Source organism: Corvus kubaryi, unplaced genomic scaffold (genome assembly GCF_017639235.1).
Source record: "Corvus kubaryi isolate FWS band 111438036 unplaced genomic scaffold, C.kubaryi_AGA036_p1.0 37396, whole genome shotgun sequence".
NCBI lineage: Eukaryota > Metazoa > Chordata > Aves > Passeriformes > Corvidae > Corvus > Corvus kubaryi.
In genome coordinates, this window is record NW_024581135.1 from 10,406,103 (window position 1) to 10,423,168 (window position 17,066).

General features: G+C 41.6%; 1 protein-coding gene across 1 annotated transcript in view; it reads left to right on the top strand.

Moving 5' to 3' along the window:
• The window catches only part of ADCY5 (adenylate cyclase 5), a 205,277-nt gene that overhangs the window by 141,184 nt on the left and 47,027 nt on the right, over positions 1-17,066 (top strand). The window contains exons 4-7 of the mRNA XM_042041493.1: positions 6,593-6,704; positions 6,879-7,006; positions 10,656-10,814; positions 11,015-11,156. Coding sequence (XP_041897427.1) covers positions 6,593-6,704; positions 6,879-7,006; positions 10,656-10,814; positions 11,015-11,156 — 541 coding nt within the window. The remainder of the gene's footprint in view (positions 1-6,592; positions 6,705-6,878; positions 7,007-10,655; positions 10,815-11,014; positions 11,157-17,066) is intronic.

Consider the following 17,066-nt stretch of genomic DNA (forward strand, 5'->3'; position numbering starts at 1 on the left):
AGACGCAGGGAGGTCATGGAAAAACTTTTCTTTGAATGACTGGTGCATTTTTCCCCTTCTGGTTATTGATTTCAGGATCTAAATTTCTTCTCATTTCCTGTGCTGGCAGTGAGGGACAGACCACAGGCATTGAGGTGAGGAGCGCTGACCATGACGGACAGTATGGTGCCGTTTTTCCCAGATGGCTCTGGGAGACACTGGTGGCAACGTGCAAACTGCCAGCCACAGCCACTGCTAATGCCGACAGAGCTGCAGCCACAAATGTGGAGTGTTTGTGCTGGAGATGTGCATCTCCCAGATGAGCCCCTCGGACACTTCTGACCTCCAGTAACACTCACCTGAGAGCAAACACGAGAAAATCAAGCCAAAGCAGGGCTCTGCAGTTTGTGTCTTTGCAATGAGCCTGGCTGTCATCATGCAGTGGCTGTGGCTGGCAGTTTGCACGTTGCCACCAGTGTCTCCCAGAGCCATCTGGTCTCCTGCTCCTTTGTTGGTTTTTGCTGTCACCAGATTCACTTATTACGGCCTTGCAGAGCGAACTTTTCAAATATGGCATGTGGGTTTGGTTTACATTTTAGGCAGCTTTGGAAGAGAGATGGGAGGGAGGCTTTCTGCCTTTTGTTTTAAAGAAAAAAGGTGAAAAGGCTCACAGTTTTCCAGGGTTTTGGTTTTGTAAGGTTTTTGTGTGTATTTCCTCCTATTTTGTGTTTTTCTCTCTCTTGCCAGTACTCCTTTGCTTATCACAGCATTTGTGTACATATGTGCCTTCTCACCCTCTTGAGCAAGTGGGAGCCGGCATGACTGATCTCAAGATGGAACACTGTCATGGTGCAGGATGAGTCTTGCTTCCCAAGGGGGAGCTGTGCCAGCTGATGTGTCACAGCAGTGCTAGGGCTCATTTGAAACAATAGGTGATTTCCAATACCAAATGGATCTTCTCTGAAATGACCATATAAGTTTAGGATAGAGTGTGTATCTTTTTAATGTTGTGTTTGCTTTTTTCCCATGACTGTAGGAAAAGGAAAAATTTTAACCTCTGCTCTGTCTGATGTCCTGCTGTTCTGGAGAACATTTTTTGCATCGCTAAGGCTGTGTCTTTAGCCTGTCACATAGACATCCCTAGAGAGCAAGGCTGACGTGCTGTTGAGACCTGAGATAGTCTAGAAGTGGCTTGCTGGACCGGTCCCTGGGCTGTCACCCAGCACAATGACCTGTGTGGGCCATTTCACCCTCCCTAGGTGGGCTTTGCTGCCCTTGCTTACATTTGTGCTGCTTTTCCCAGCCATGCTGCCGCCTGACCATGGTCACTGCTGTGAACTTGTCCTCAGCTTGTTTTGGTTTGTCCTTCTGTTGTTGCTGCTATCAAATTCAGCAGGGAAAGCGCATGATGAGATGTTCTCAGTGCTTCTGGAAGCTGGAGTCCTATTTTGTGCACAGGCTGAGTAGAAGAGAGGGCACACAGAGGATCTCTGTGCCATCCCATCCCCAAGTAGCTATAACTAAGAAGGAGAGATTGGATGTGTCTTGGTGTCTTGTCTATTCTAGAAACTTCTAGATTAACTTAATATTATGTTTATGCCACTGAAGCTGGAAAATAATTCTGTGCTTACATTGCTGGAGGGGAGCTGGCTATTAAACAGATGTTCAAGTGCAAAAATCGACTTATTTGCCAAAATGCTGAAGAGATGCTGTCACCTTGGAGATACTCAAAAGACATCTGAGCATGGTCTTGGGTAACCAAGGGCCAACTTAGGTGGCCCTGCTTGGGCAGAGGGTTAGACAAGATGACCTCCGGCGGTCCCTTCCAACTTTAACATTACTGTGGTTCTCTGAAAGCCTACTTTGGTGTTAAGAGCCTAACCCAGCCTTTCAAGTGAGAGTTTTGTCAACTTTATCCCAGTCCGTCCCTCTTCTTTCTTCTTCCTTGTTCACAGTATGACTTAATGACACTCAACACCAATTGCAGTGGATGGTGTTGTAGCAGCCTGAGACACTGTCCTCACCCATTAGCCTAGTGAGCTCACCGACAAGGGCAGACTATAGCCAGCAGCATCCTTGTTGCATCTTTGCTCATGAATGCTTGTTTCTAATGAACAATGATTATTTCATTATGACATATTAACTCTTTCTTCTCTTGTAGGTAGTGCTCATTGTGGTAAAATACCATGGCTTTGGTTGACATCCAGTCAGAAGCACTTTGCAGCTATTATAAGCCATTAAAGCTCACCGAGTCTGGGGTTTTGTTCTGTTTCCCATGCAGTGCCTGTGGTGTTTGGTTTCCAGCAACACATGGTGTTTATATTCATGACTGGCATTACCGTTGTGATGGTGATAGGGTTTGTGTTTCTTGCCTTGCTTGATTTATGTTGTGGCTGGCGTGCATGGTGCGCACATGTCTTGAAATAGAACACGACTGGTTTTTTTGTTTTTACATTAGAAGCACTGATGATTTAATTTAGCATTTTGAATAATCCTGCATTTGCAGGGAAAGCTGTGTCATGTCCCTCCTTTGATAACTGTATTAGCTTCAGACACTTAAGTCTGCACTTCAAAATCATTCTCTGTAGATGTGTGTGGTTTTTAAATGTCTCATGTGGTTTCCTGCTTCCCACCTTGTCCTTAGCTCTTCTTATTCCTTGTGTTCTTCTTTGCTTTCTGCCAAATCTCTCCCCCCGCACACTTGCAAAGAAAGTTCTCCTTTGCCATCTTTTGCCATCCCAAAGACCCCGGGATGCTTCTGCCTCAGGGTACATCAGTAGTGCAAGGATCACCTGACTTACAGGAGATAGTTTTAAAGGACCTGCAGTGGTCGGACTCCCTGTGCAGTGGGATGGACCTGAGCTGGTCTCTGGGATGTTGCACTCAGGCTTCTGCTGATTCCAGAGCTGCTTGTCCAGGTGTATCTTAACTGTTGTGTGAGTGCTTTACAGACCAAAAAATGGGAAAGCTGAGCTCAGCAGGTTGGGAGTGTTCTCTTCTTGTCTCTGCCTCCTAGCTGTGCCTCCCTCCATTTCAGCTCAGTCTGCCTTTGCAGCTTTCTGAAGCGCTGTGCAGAAAGCAGCCAGACATCCCATTCATGAAGGCCTTACAGTCCACTGTGTCCTGGTGGTTTTGGGAAGAGCCAAACTCAGGCAGAGGCTGGCATTCCCATGGCAGCAGCAGCTGGAGCTGTGAGCCCAGCCTGCCCTGTGCTGCCTTTCAGAAATGGTAGAATCAGCAGGAGCCAGCAGTTATGGGGTGTTCTAATCCATGTACCCACCTTTTCTGTTCCCCTGCCTGGTGCTTGGGTGAGAGCAGGCAGGTATCAGGCTGGTCCCTAAGCAGAGGATTGGCTGGCAGGATCTGCCATCAGGCTCTTTTTCATCTTTTTTTCCTGTCAGTATCATGAGCCACATAGGGCAACAGGCATAAAACTGAGCTTGCCTTGTAGAGCTATGAAATCTTGAGCCAGTTCTTGCTGGAAATAGGAACTGAAATAGGAGCTTAGGAAAGTATTCACCTCTACCCTAAAACACAATTTGTGGTACTTTTCAACCAAAATAAAACAGAAAGAATTTTAAAAGACATATAAAATTAATGATAATTCCTCTTTTCTTCTCTGTCTTTCCCAGAAATAAACCATTTTCTGTATTTTTTTGAGGTCATACCCTGGTTACTGCTGGACAAAACCCAATCAGATGGTAAATCTGAAGACAGTGATGGAATGGAAAATATATCAAGAGCTCTGAAGCCATTACAACATTTTAATTACACACTAAACTGGTTTTTCCACAAAGCAGTAGCTTCCCAGATGAAGGGACTGGGACTCAGGGCTTATAATAGTTGCTGATGCCCAGACTGCAGATTGTGTGGTCAATCCCTTCTAATCAGCTTCAGCTAATAGTACTGTTAAACCACTGCCTTACTTATCTCGTGATATTTTATAGCTATAATAATTATTTCATTTGACCTTTTGTTGGCCACTGTCATTTACTGCACATTTTGGCACAAGGGAGGCCCATTACAGGCATTGTCCTCCCACCAGCAAGGAAATGGCATTACCTCTGAAGACTGATGAACAGTTGGCTTGAGTAGGGCTCTTCATCACAATCCCCAACACCATGGGTCTTTAATAAAATCTCTTCATTGCTAAGGGTAGTCTGACATGTAAGACTGAAGTGTGTGGAGCGAGGAGCTAAGGGGAGTGGGAAGCTGTGTGTTTAATCTCTAAGGCTGCTAGTCTGGGTAAGATGCACTGGCAGGGTCTGGAGGTGCTTCAGTCGTCTCACTGCATGTGGGTTGTGTGTATAAGGACATAGATATAACAGGCTTTGTTTTCAAATAACAGCTCTGACTAAACACAGGATGAGGATCATGTGCTGTTCCCTGATGGCTACTGTAAGAGAAACCATTTTCCTAGTCACTTCTGGATTGTTGCCTATTTTACAGGGAGCAGGCTGAGTTTATGCGTTACAAGGGCTAATAACAAAAGGAATTGAAGTTCCTGGGTCCCTGTTCCTCCCTTGCAGGACTGGGACTGAGAAACCTGGCTGGTGTCTCTGCTGCTGGAGCTGCAGTGCTAGCAGGGATGTGTGGAGGGGACAGATTATGCAGAGGAGTAAAATGGGATTTAGTGGCTTTCAGTTCTTTGTTGAGAGCAGAGGACTGGGGCTTCAGGCTGGGTTCAGGTTCACAAGGACTCTTTGCTCTGACTCCTGTCCTGTTCTTTCTCCAGTCGCCTGACACGGATGTGTCTCTATCCTCTCAGTCTTCAGTTCCCAGATACCTGTCCTCTGCCATCTCACATGCAGTCCTTTCCATACCCTGATGAGGTTTTCCATTCCCTGCAGCCTGTGTGCCCCAGAAAGTGTCTTCTGATAGCTCAGTGGTGTAGCTGTTTGGTGGCAGAGCAGGTGACACAGCTGTAATGCACTCAGGTGCTTGGCCAGCAGACACAAATCTGTGTGTAGAGCAGCTCCATAGGTCTCTGCTGATTGCTTCATTTGCATGGTAGAAAATATTGCCACAATTTAACTTCTAGAAATGTCTGTTCCATTTATCTAGCATGGTAGTAATGGGGAACGGAGGGAGCAACCTCAGTTATTTGTCCATGTTTATTAGACATGAGGAGAAGGCTCAGGGCCTCCCTGTGTAGTATTTTCAGATACACCCATTGACACCTGAATGTCAGAGCAGCAGCTGATCTTTATTTCTCCTGTTCTAACACAAGGCTGTTGCAACATGCACACAAGCAAAGAGTGTGAACATGTTCAAAAGTGAGTAATCTGCAATTTGCCCCAAGTTGGAAGAGGAACGTGCTAGCAACAAGACACATTTTGTTACTGCCACAAGAACTGGAGACATTTCCCATTTGTACATTACATATTAGCACGTACTTAAGTTGCTTATGAGCAATACAGACTTGTCTAAGCTTTCATTTGATTTCAAGTGTGTTTCTTCAGAAGGTTTACTTTTATTTGTAAATATGTGGAATCTTGATTTATTTTTGTGTGTTTTCTCAAGTGTTTAAAAATGGCAAAGTATATTTTGATTCAGACATCCCTTCATTCCTGTCTTGTTTTTTTCTTGTACATTTTAGCATCAGTCTGACTAACAAAGAAGTATTTAATACAATATGGTTGGTTGGTTGGTGATTTATTTGAGTTGAAATGTAGAAGGAAAATATGAAAAGCATGCCAGAATTGAAATGTGTTTCAGGCTTTTTGCAAAAATTGCTTGTGAAAATATTTTTGTTGGTTTTGCTTTCTGACTGAAGACATTGCAGGGAATTCAAACTGAAAACATACCTCTGCAATTTGCCTAAAGCATGTTGGAGTTTTATTTTACAAAGATGAAACAATTCCAAAGTGGTTGTTATTTAGACTTTTAATTTCTTTTCCAAGTACAGCTTGATGGCAATAATCAACTTCAAAGAACAAATCAACCACTGGATAAATGTTCCAATATACAAGTAGAGCTTATGAATTTTCTATTTGTATGAATGTGCATGTATGTATACATTTTATCTTAGATCTAGGTAGATGCAGTCTGCCGCTTGTTTTACTGAATAGTTTTAAATTTGCCATAATGGATGGGTTTGATTGCAAGTCAGTATTTTCCATGTTGTAATTATCAATGAGACAGAATCTTCGTGCAGTTAAAAAGAAACTCACAACCCACTGTTGTCCTTGCACTACAACATTAATATTGATTCACTGAAATCAAAGGCTCATTAATAATACTTGTGATTCAAATAATTGTGCTTTCAAACCAGTCTGGGCTGCTTTCACAGGGCTTTCCCAGTCCCTCCTGGGCGGATGAGTGATGTGATATCCTTGTGTCACGGTTGGCCTCAGTCGGCAAGTTGCAATTGTCATTTGGCAGCACATGGTCATTTTGTGCTTGCAGCCTTACTGAGAGGAGCTCCTGGGCACTGCAGGTGTGATAGGGGCTGCATCATAAGGTGCCATTAGGGTTGCTCATCTCCTTGTTGCTATAGGGCTGAGACACCCCTACATGCTTCCCCATCCCAGACTTCTACCTTGGAATTTACACTTACACAAATACCAGCAACAAATTTTGTAACCTTTTTTTTTTTTTCTCTTTTCCCAAGCATCCTCTTTGCAGACATAGAGGGTTTCACAAGTCTGGCCTCCCAGTGCACTGCTCAGGAGCTGGTCATGACACTGAACGAGCTTTTTGCCAGATTCGATAAGCTTGCAGCTGTAAGTGTTCTATTATAATTTTGTTTCCTCTTGTTTTTATTCTTCTGTTGCAAAAATGACATACTGTGCTGGTTCACTAGATTTCTTAAATATTCACTGCCCTAAAAGGCAAGCTATTGCAAGCATGAATATAATCTGAATACTTCTTTCTCCTTTATTATTTTTTTTTTTTAGGAGAACCACTGTTTAAGGATCAAGATCCTGGGTGATTGCTATTACTGTGTGTCTGGGTTGCCAGAAGCAAGAGCTGACCATGCACACTGCTGTGTTGAAATGGGAATGGATATGATAGAGGCCATCTCGTAAGTACCATATTCCCCATAGAGAAGCTCAGAACAAATGCAAGTAGATTTTCTTTCCTGTTAGGTCTTTTTACATTAGGAGCAAGGTAACCAAACCAAAGAACTCTGGCCAGCAAAAAGGGAAACCAGCTGGAACAAGAAAACAAAATGCTGTAAAGGTTTGATGTCAGCAAAACAGACACTTGTGTCTATACAGCCATGTGGATATCAGAGCTCAGTCTCTTGATGAGAAAGGCAAAGGTTACTATAATTACAGGAAGTCTTGTTCCCAAAGGAGGATTCCAGTGAATTACAGAATTGTGAATTCAGAGGATTAATAATAACTTTATTAAATTTCAGTCGCTATTCATTTATATCTCTTTAAATCAGTTTTTTACTCACCTTAAAATTGCTCTGCTAAGGTCTGTCTTGTCTAGTTCAACAAATCCATCTCTATGTGTCCCTATGCCAAACAGGTCAGATTCAAGGCTTTCTCACTTTAGTTAAATTAATTACTGAAATAAAGCATGAAGTTGGTCTGGCACAGAGTGGGACAGATTCATGGTCTTCTTCTTTATTTCTATTTGCTTCCTCATCTTTATTTTTCTCTTTTAAAACCTCTGGTGATGCTTTGCCTGCTCCTGAGGTCAGACTAGAAATGATGTTAGTCCAGACCATTCCTGTCTTTAAAGAGTAACAAATAGGATACCTGTATCTAGTTTTTATTACTTGGAGGATTACAGACAGTGTTGAATAGTGTTTGCATTGTACATGTGCTTTCACAGGCCAATTATTTCAGAATTCAGGGAAGGAAGATTTATTTGGTCATCTTGCATGTATGCAAGTTTAGGCACAAAGTTCAGTTTTGGATAGTAACTGAGCTGACCTTGATATCTACACCATCCCTGCTGCACAGACTCTCCTGCTGTTTCCCGTCTCTTCTGCTTTTTATTTTCTGAAAGCATCTTCTGAAGTATTAGTGGCACCAACAGAGAAGTAGATCATCTCTAGGCAATTCTCCTCTTATTCCGTACAGTAAATTGATGGAGTTTCCACTTCAGCTTGAAAAAATCTACAGCTACCTATTTACTGAGCTTGGTACAGTACCTCCTTAACCATTTGAATTTCTGCAAGGACATCAGTACACCCCCAGAGTTTTCAACCTCATTTTCATAACACAAATACATCGGGTGAAAAGCACTGTTTTCACCCAAGGGCTCCATTCAAAGCACAGTATGCAACAGCATTCCCTTGCTTTGTATACAGTGTACACTGCCCAGACTTCCTACCTCTCCTCTCCTGGTTTTACACTCCATTGCTTTGCACCAGTCTCCTTTTGGGGTTTGTATGCAATGTGCAAAATAAAAGGAGTTGCAAGTAACTAGTTTCCAGTAGCCCTTGAAAGAATGCTATTTCTTCCAGGTGAAATACAGTTAAGTAGCAGGTGACAGAGGGTCTTGTCAAACACAAGAAGCAGCAATCCTTAGCCACCAGCCCTACCAACAGAGCACTGCGTCCATTGCCCAGTAGTTGGCCTGATGAAATCCAGAGATCTTCATGTGTTGCTGTGTAATCCCCCACAAGGCTGGATAACACCAGGGTGTCTAGACTTCATTGATTAGCTGCAACCCACCTTACTTGGAATAAACACAGAGCTGAAGGGCACTCAGTGTTTGTTTACAAATAGCTCTTCAAGAGCCTTTAAAACTTGTTTCCCACTCGCTGTATAATGAATGCATTTAACAATCTTATCTCTTAATAAGTCTGGAAGGTGACTCTGTTCTCACTACCCCTGCTCTTCCTCTTCCCCCCTCCTCCTCTAAGGATCAAGATAAGAGGTTTCACAATTAAGGTAACCAATAGCTACTGAACATTTGATTGCAGGTAACAAATAACTACTGCACATTTGATTGCAGGCTTCACCAACACTGGGCCCTGCCTGTAGGCTGATTTCATCTGTGTCTAATAACAGCAGAGAGTGTTACCCCAAATAGAAAAGATTTCAAGAAAATTGTATTCACTGTACTGCTGGTATAAATGAGCTGAAGAAAAAAAAAAAAGGAAGGTAACAAAGGATATTTCATTTGTTTATAAAGAATAGCCAAACTTATTTGTTTACTGCAAAGTCTAGACTAGACAAAGTCACCTTCTCATCAATGACTCTACTGAGAAAATTTCCCTGGTCTCGTGTCAGTAACATGGCTTGGCAGGGGGTGCAGGAGGGGTTGTAGCACCCAGTGGAGGGGAGGAGCTGCAGCTGTGTTGTTCCTGTCAGGTTTCTGGGTGCTACATTTTTATTACCCCAGTTCCTGTTCCTTTCCTGAGTGTTGTGGTTGGAGTTCTTTCAGTTCATAAGCCTGTAACAACTTACCCATGTCATCTTCCTTTACCTGCTAGAGAATCTCTGTTGCTTGTTAATAAAAATAATGAATGTCACTTCAGTGAGTAGGTACTGAAACATAAGATATGGATCATAAAGAGAAAGGAACTCGAGGAAGATATAAGCTGTTTCAACAAGAAGTCATCTTGGCCACTGTTTTTTAAGGGACATATTGCGCTGTTAAGAGTGAACCGGAGTCCAGAATTGGTCTATCTTTAATCATGCAATTTCATTAATAACTAAAGCATAAATATTAGAACTGTTGATGTTAGGGAGTTGGGAGGACTTACCTATCCAGATGATGTTATCTAGAAAGGACTGGATGAACCTGAAAACTGAAGAGATTGAAATCTGGTATAAAGGTATAAATCTGGTATAATGGTATAAATCTGGTATAAAGAAGGTATGAAGTACCTTCTTGCTGCAAGGAACTTACTTCTCAAAGGAAGGGACAGTGGTACATGATGTAGGTGAATTTGCCTGCGAAACATGGACATTCTGAGAATGATGTGATTGGCAATAACGAGAAGCAGAGTTGTTCTGAATGCCTCAAGACTCTCCTACCCACACTCCTAAATATATTGTTCATGTGAACAGCTATTGAAGTTAACTTTTGCCCCAAAAGGGCAAAACCCACAAAGTGTTTCAGCAGTCTTTTTGGGAGTGAGCAGAGCATCCAAAACCTCATTACGATCAGAACTTGAGTATTTGTAGCTGTCTGTTTGCTGACTGCAACAGATGTGGTTCTCTGGTTTTGCTACTGTAAGGCCTGTTAAAGCTTTCCAGCTTCAGTGGGGTATTTCACACACGTATCATATTTCATCTGTGGAACAGTTGATGCTTGGTGCCATACAGACAAATTAAGATCTCTGAAATAATTTCCTTTTTCTCTTTTCAACATGCTATTACTCTTAATGAGGCCGAGTGCTGGCAGGTTATGTCCAGCTTTGGTATGGAAATCAGAGACCAGCACTTTAATCCTTTTACTGCCCCAGAGATAATTTTTTTTTATGAGTCCTCAACTTGGTCCTAAGTTCAGTGTACATGGATTTACTCCAAGAGCTCCCTGTTCCAATTAGTGCTGTTCTTGGCCAGCCTGGCCATCCAAGAGCAGTACAACTTGTCCAGTTTTGTCCTGTTGTCCTGTTGATGTGGATGAGTAGCCCCATGTGCATATGTGAATAATTTATGGATCATTATGGATTTTTGTGTTCTGGATGTCAGTATGTGCTGCTGACTGCAACCATTCAGTTGTAAGTAATGCCCCTTCTCCCCCACGTCTCTTTTCAGACTAGTCCGTGAGGTTACCGGCGTGAATGTCAACATGAGGGTCGGAATCCACAGTGGGAGAGTTCACTGCGGGGTCTTGGGCCTCAGAAAGTGGCAGTTTGATGTGTGGTCCAACGATGTTACATTAGCCAACCACATGGAAGCAGGGGGCAAAGCTGGGTAAGTTGTTTCATCAAAGCTGTTGTGTTTAGCCATGAAACTCACATACTAAATGTGTAAGAGTAGTAGCATGGCTAAATCAATTGGTGTTTATTGCTCGTTTGTTCCAGTACATGGAACCCATCCCTGACAGGACCTGGCTTTTTAGGTGACAACTTTTCAGAGTCTACAGAACTTGCTTGTCCTTTGTCTCATTCAAGGCGCATCCACATAACAAAAGCAACCCTGAACTATCTCAATGGAGACTATGAGGTGGAGCTGGGCTTCGGAGGGGAGCGCAACGCTTATCTGAAAGAGCACAGTATTGAGACCTTCCTGATTGTACGGTGCAGCCAGAAGCGGGTAAGACCAAACAAACTAATCAGGTTTAGGTACCTTTAATAACTTGATGTCTCTGAAACACCAAAGTAAAGCCTTTCTAGATGAGACAGTTGACTTTCAGTGACAAAAATTCCTGTTTCTCTCTCCTCTTCCTGAACTTTTATGTGCATAGAAGGGAATAGCCACCAACTACATAAGGTGTCTGTGTCAAGCTCTTTCTAGTTCTCTCAAAGAAATTCTCCTCAAAATCAATCCTCAAGTTGTTTTCAAAATCACACGGAAGAATGTTGTTAATATAGATATGTGTTTTGTAGAAGTGCTTAAAGGAATAGAGTAAAACCACAAAGATCTTTTCTCTGTCAGAGATTTTGTCTACTGGCTCACCAGATGAATGACCATAAAGATTAGAGCAGTTCCTATCATTGCTTTTCAGCCTCTCTTTCTGAAGATGGGAAAAGCTGGCCCATTGTAGTGATGGATGATCATTGTGATAGTAAGATGAGATCATACCAATTATGACATGGGTCAGGCTGCACAAAATAAGCCTATTAGGGCATTACTGAACTGAACTTGAATCAAGTCAAACTCGAGTGGACTTCAGCTGATATATCTTCTTTTTGTGACACTGCCAACAGCAAATTATCACTGGTTTGTATTCTTTTTAAAAATGGTAGACTGAAATACTAGAAAAGGACCTTTTTGATCTAGTTGAGCATAACCAATAATATTTCACGTAGTAATTTCTGCACTGTAGGCACTACTTTGCTATTCACAACATAGGCAAGCATATACAGATTGGCCTGAATTGAAAATAATTTCATATTTTTCTGAATCTAAAACCAACTAAACCTTCCCACATCTGTAAATAGGACTGCCATGAGATTAAGTGAATTAGAGTTTGTGACATGTTCCAGCAGCATGGTTGATTTGAATAACTAACACCTGTACAGAAGTACTTTGCTACCATTCCCTCATTTCCTGAGAGAAGGGAAGCCTCAAATCTCCATAATGGGTACTGTGTAAAAAATCTCCAAGAAAACTCCTTATCGTCTGCTAAAGAGAGAAGACGATGTTTTGTTCTCTATCTGCTCATAAAATAAATCTCATTAACAATTGTCAATCTTCAAAAGAGGATTAAAACTTGCAGTGCAAGATTATTGTTCCTGAGCATCACTGCCTGTCAATGGACCAGCTGGTGTTTATACCCAAATCGCTTTCTCTTTGCTGGGAAGATTTAAGAATATAAGTCAAAATACCCTTGTGGTCAGACCCCATTTCCTGGAGTGGAGAACCTATACTGACTTCTTAAATCATGCAGTCACCAAGCTGTCTGCATATTCTTGGGGAGAACCGAAAGTTTCTCTGGACAGAAGAGAAAGACATAAGATCAGGATTCTGCTGCTTGCAAGTATAGACAAAAAACCTCAGAAACAGAGACTTCAGAGTGCTTGGCACCCAGCTTCATTTTTGAACATGGCATGTATTTTGAGTAGGAGATTGGACAGAGAATCATAAGAGACATGGATTCAATTCCAGACATAGGTTTTGAGGAACTTCCATCTTTATGCCTTGATTTGCCATAGTAAAATAAAATGGGCCATTCTTTCACTGCTTTATACGTATTTATTGCAGCTCTGTTACATAGTGCAGCCCTTAGCTGAAGTTTCTGAGTGCTACTATAATGCTGCTGTAACGTACTGCGTCCCAGAGTGGCTAAAAATTGGGACATTTGCATGACTTATGTAATTATTGGGCTAAACTGAAACATAAAAAAGCAGCTACCCAGTGTCATGGGTATTAGGTGTTTAGAGTTTTGAGGTTTGCCCATACTGCTGCAACTTCTGTGCTCCCATAGCTATTTTTTAATCTCTTTGTGAATCTTTCCGTAGAATGCCTTGGATTGGAAAGGACCTTAGAGATCACCTTGTTCCAAGCACCCTGCCAGGGCAAGGACACCTTCCATTAGACCAGGTTGCTCAAAGCTCTATCCAACCTGACCTTGGACACTTCCAGGGATGGGAAATCCACCATTGACAACCATTGTTCCAGTGTTTAAAGTTGTCTCCCTCTTCAAAAACTTTTTCACATAACATGAAGATCAGAAGTGAGAAGTGAGATCAGAAGTTTTGCCCATTGTCAGTTCAGTCAGTCTTGAACATTTTGCCTGATGGCTGGCAAAATTCTGGTACTTTACCTTTTCCTTTCATTTCTGCTTGATTTTAATGGCATCTTGTGATGTATTTAGCCAGGTTTTCAGTTCATTCTGTTCCAGTAATGGCCATAAAATGTTCACCTCACTTAGTAAAGAGTTCCTGTGAGTTGTGTCTGGGTTCCTGCTGTCCTCGTGCATAAGGCTTGGAATTAGCATTGGCCTGAGAGCAGATCCAAGTAACTGCCTGAGCAGTTCCTCAGTTCACACAGCAGACTTGAATTATCTGGATACCTGGTTCATCAGCCCCACAGCCATCAAAACCCAGCAATACCATGAGTTATGATGAATACATCAAATGTAAGGGTTTATGTTCCATACCCTTTCTGCTTACTGTTGCCATGGGGAGCCACAACTTTGAACTTTCTCTCTTTTTTGTTTTTTTGACTTTTTCACTGTGTTAATACCATTTCTTGAGCACAGAGCAAGTGGGAGGAACATTTATCTCATATTCTTGTTCCAGGAACTGAAACTAGCTTCTTCTTTGAAAATATTTTTTTTCTTCGTCCTTTTTAAAATTGCTGTTAACTGGAATATAATTGATGCAGTTTTAGGGGAAAAAAAGGCTAGATTCTGCTCCCTCAGTCCTTAATAATATCTCTAGAGCTGAAAACGTAGTTGTTGTTTTCTGTCTGGCATGCAGAAGTGTTGCTTTCTATTAAAAGAGGACAAAATGCAAAGTTTTAACACCCAGTCTTTTTAGATTTTTTTCTCCTCATCTCTACCTCCAGATCTGCTTTCACCTTTCTGTTTGCCCTGTCCTCTGATTCTGCTGCCCTCATGGGTGAGCACTTGCCTGTGAAGCATATAAAAAGATGAAATTAGCAGGTTCTGCCATAAAGGTCTGTTGAATCTTTTGCTGTGGTTTGTTTGCTCCCATTAGTGCTAACAGCGGGCTGCTCTAAAACCTAGTTGCTCTGGTTGTCTGGTGTCTGCCAGAAATTGTGTCCCCTCTCCTTTTTTCTCCTGAGACAGACTCTTCTAATGTCTTCACACAACAAAGAAGAGACAAGCACAAGCTCTCACATTTTCTTGCTCATCAAAGGAAACCTTTACCTTTTGCAAAGTTGGATTATCTCAGTGTCTTCTATTTATTCTGTGATGAACTAATGTGATTCCTGATAATGAAATGAAATTTCTGTCTGTGATCTCTACGGGAGTGACCATGTGCTTTGTACACTCAAATGTCTCAAGTTCCATTTCTACCATGTTAGTCCTCAAATGCTGGGTGCTAATACTTCTTCATATCTATCAAATATACCTCTGCTTCCCTCATTAGCCAAATCTGTCATTGCTCACTTGCTGCCAGGTAATATAAGAAAAAATTCACCCAAATCTGCCCCAAGAGCAGTAACTGAGTAACTCTGCTAGTAACTTTCATCTAGACTAATACTTCCTTATTCAACACTGTCTCTTGCCATTTCACTAGAAACCAGCTCTTTTCCCAGCTTCATATTCCCCATCTGTCTTAGCCATTGCTCTCCAGCACAGCACTCTGTCAAATGCTCTATGGAAGAAACAAAGCCAGTGAGAGCTACTGTATTTTTTCCTCTTTAGAGAAACTGGGATTCAAGGCTGTTAATCCAAACCCAGCATTTGCTGCTCTACAAGCTCTGTGTCATGATCGCTGACTAAATAGTTATTAAAAATATCTTTTACCAGAACTGAAATGGAATCTGGCAGTTTTCCACAGATCTGGAATGGAGGTTGTCTCTCTGACTTCAGCATATGACGCTTAAGTTTTGCTTCCAGACATGGTTTAGTGGGACTTGGCAGTGCTGTGTTTACAGTTGTGCTCAATGATCCTCAATGCAACCTAAATGATTCTGTGATTCAATGCTTTTCATTTATAACCCTATGCTTATGAGACTTCTTCCCTTTTGCCTCTACTGTGGCAGTAGTGATTACCTGGAGAGAAACAATCTGTTCCTTCAGCTCTACAGTAATGAAGAATTTTAAGTTTCTGTTATCCTCACATGGGTGATTTACACAGAGTGACTTCAGCTCTTATTCAGTTAATTTTCACAACCATTTGGATATGTGTTTCTAATGGACTTAATACATTATCATGGAAGAAATACAGGAGTTCTTCAAGGAGATCTTTGCCTTTCTTCCTTACTGACTTCTTTCTTTACCTGAAAGTCTCTATTTCCAGACAAACAGCAATTTATCAGCTAGAATTACTAAAACTGTTGCCCACATTTTAGTGATTCCCAAAACTTAAGCCCTAGGTATTGCAATGGCCTGCACGACATCTTTACCCTTCTACAGAATGGGGTTTTTTTATTCATGTTACATGGGGCTTTTTTAGCTCACCCTGCAGACTGTAGCATTCATATTGCATAACTCTGGTCCTCCACCTTCACAACTTTTATATCTGCCCTTCTGAATCTTATTCAAAATGTTTGTCCCACTCATTATTGCTATCCTATCACTTCCCTGATATTCTTACTGTACTCCATTTATTATTCCCAGTTCTTGGGCTGCCCCAGTTTCTGGTGTTTGTACAGGAGCATGTCACTTGGTGGTTGTTGCTCGGATTCTGCTCTTCTCTGAGATCAGGTGCTGCACTAATTTGAAAAACCATCACAACTACTCTTCCCAGACTCTAATCACTGGTCAAAGCTTTACTCTGAGAAGGGTGGAAAAGTGTGTGTTTGAAGGAGTGGGAGACAGACCATAAGGTGAATAGGATTTTAGCAGCACATTGTTTTACACCTAGTTTTATCGTCCTCAACATTGTCAGAAATCTAGGGGAATGCTTTGTTTTGAACACAAGTAGAAACAAAATGTGCCTGAAAACAGATGAGCAGTACTGTTGATCAAACATGCTGTGCTGAGTGCACAAAGTCTGAAAGGGGAAAAAGTGTTTATTTTTTCTAATGTCTTTCAATTGATTACACTTGGGTGTTTCTTTTAACAATAGCAGGTACACACCAGTTTCAAAAAGGATTGTTGATGGTGGCCTTAAAACAGCTCAACAAAACTTTGGCTGTAACTCCTAGAAAAACAATTCTTATTCTTTTCTAAATAACGTCCTGGAATTCCATCCAGCTGAAGAAACAAAATGGTCCTTTAAATGTTGAGCATGTGAGTCTCCTAAAACACAATCAATCTAATGTGATGATTCCTCAATTTAGCACATTTAATCAGAGCTCAGCAGGGTTCCACTCATGTAGATTTATGAAGGCAGTGGTTTGGAGCATTTAACACTACAAGAAACATCATCCAGATGTCAGAAGGACTTCAAGACAATTCAAAGAATAATATGTAGCTAAATCTGATATGGCTGATCCATGATTAGACTTCACTGTTGCACTGATAGTGATCAATATGTTGGAAAATCCTATCACACACACTAAAGAGGTAACAGGCATTCTTGATTCAATTGATAAGTAAAAGAAAACCCCAGCTCTTTCTGCAGTTTTGCTGTAGCATTACTGTAGCTCAGTGTGTGGGAACTGGTGGTGGGAACACAATACAACCCCTGGGAATCAGATTTACAGTCTCTTTGTGAGTCCAGATTTGAAAAGTTCCCACAACAGCCTTCTGGAGTTTATCCACCTAAAATCTGAAAAACCCATTGCTGTCAGAGACTTTTGCACCTTCTTCTCATGTTGGTAGTACCTGTAATGAGTAGGATTGAAGGGCATCACCACTTCTTTTTCTTTATTCTTCTTTTCCAGTCTTGTTATGCCTTAGGCAGCCTTGTGTGCAAGTTC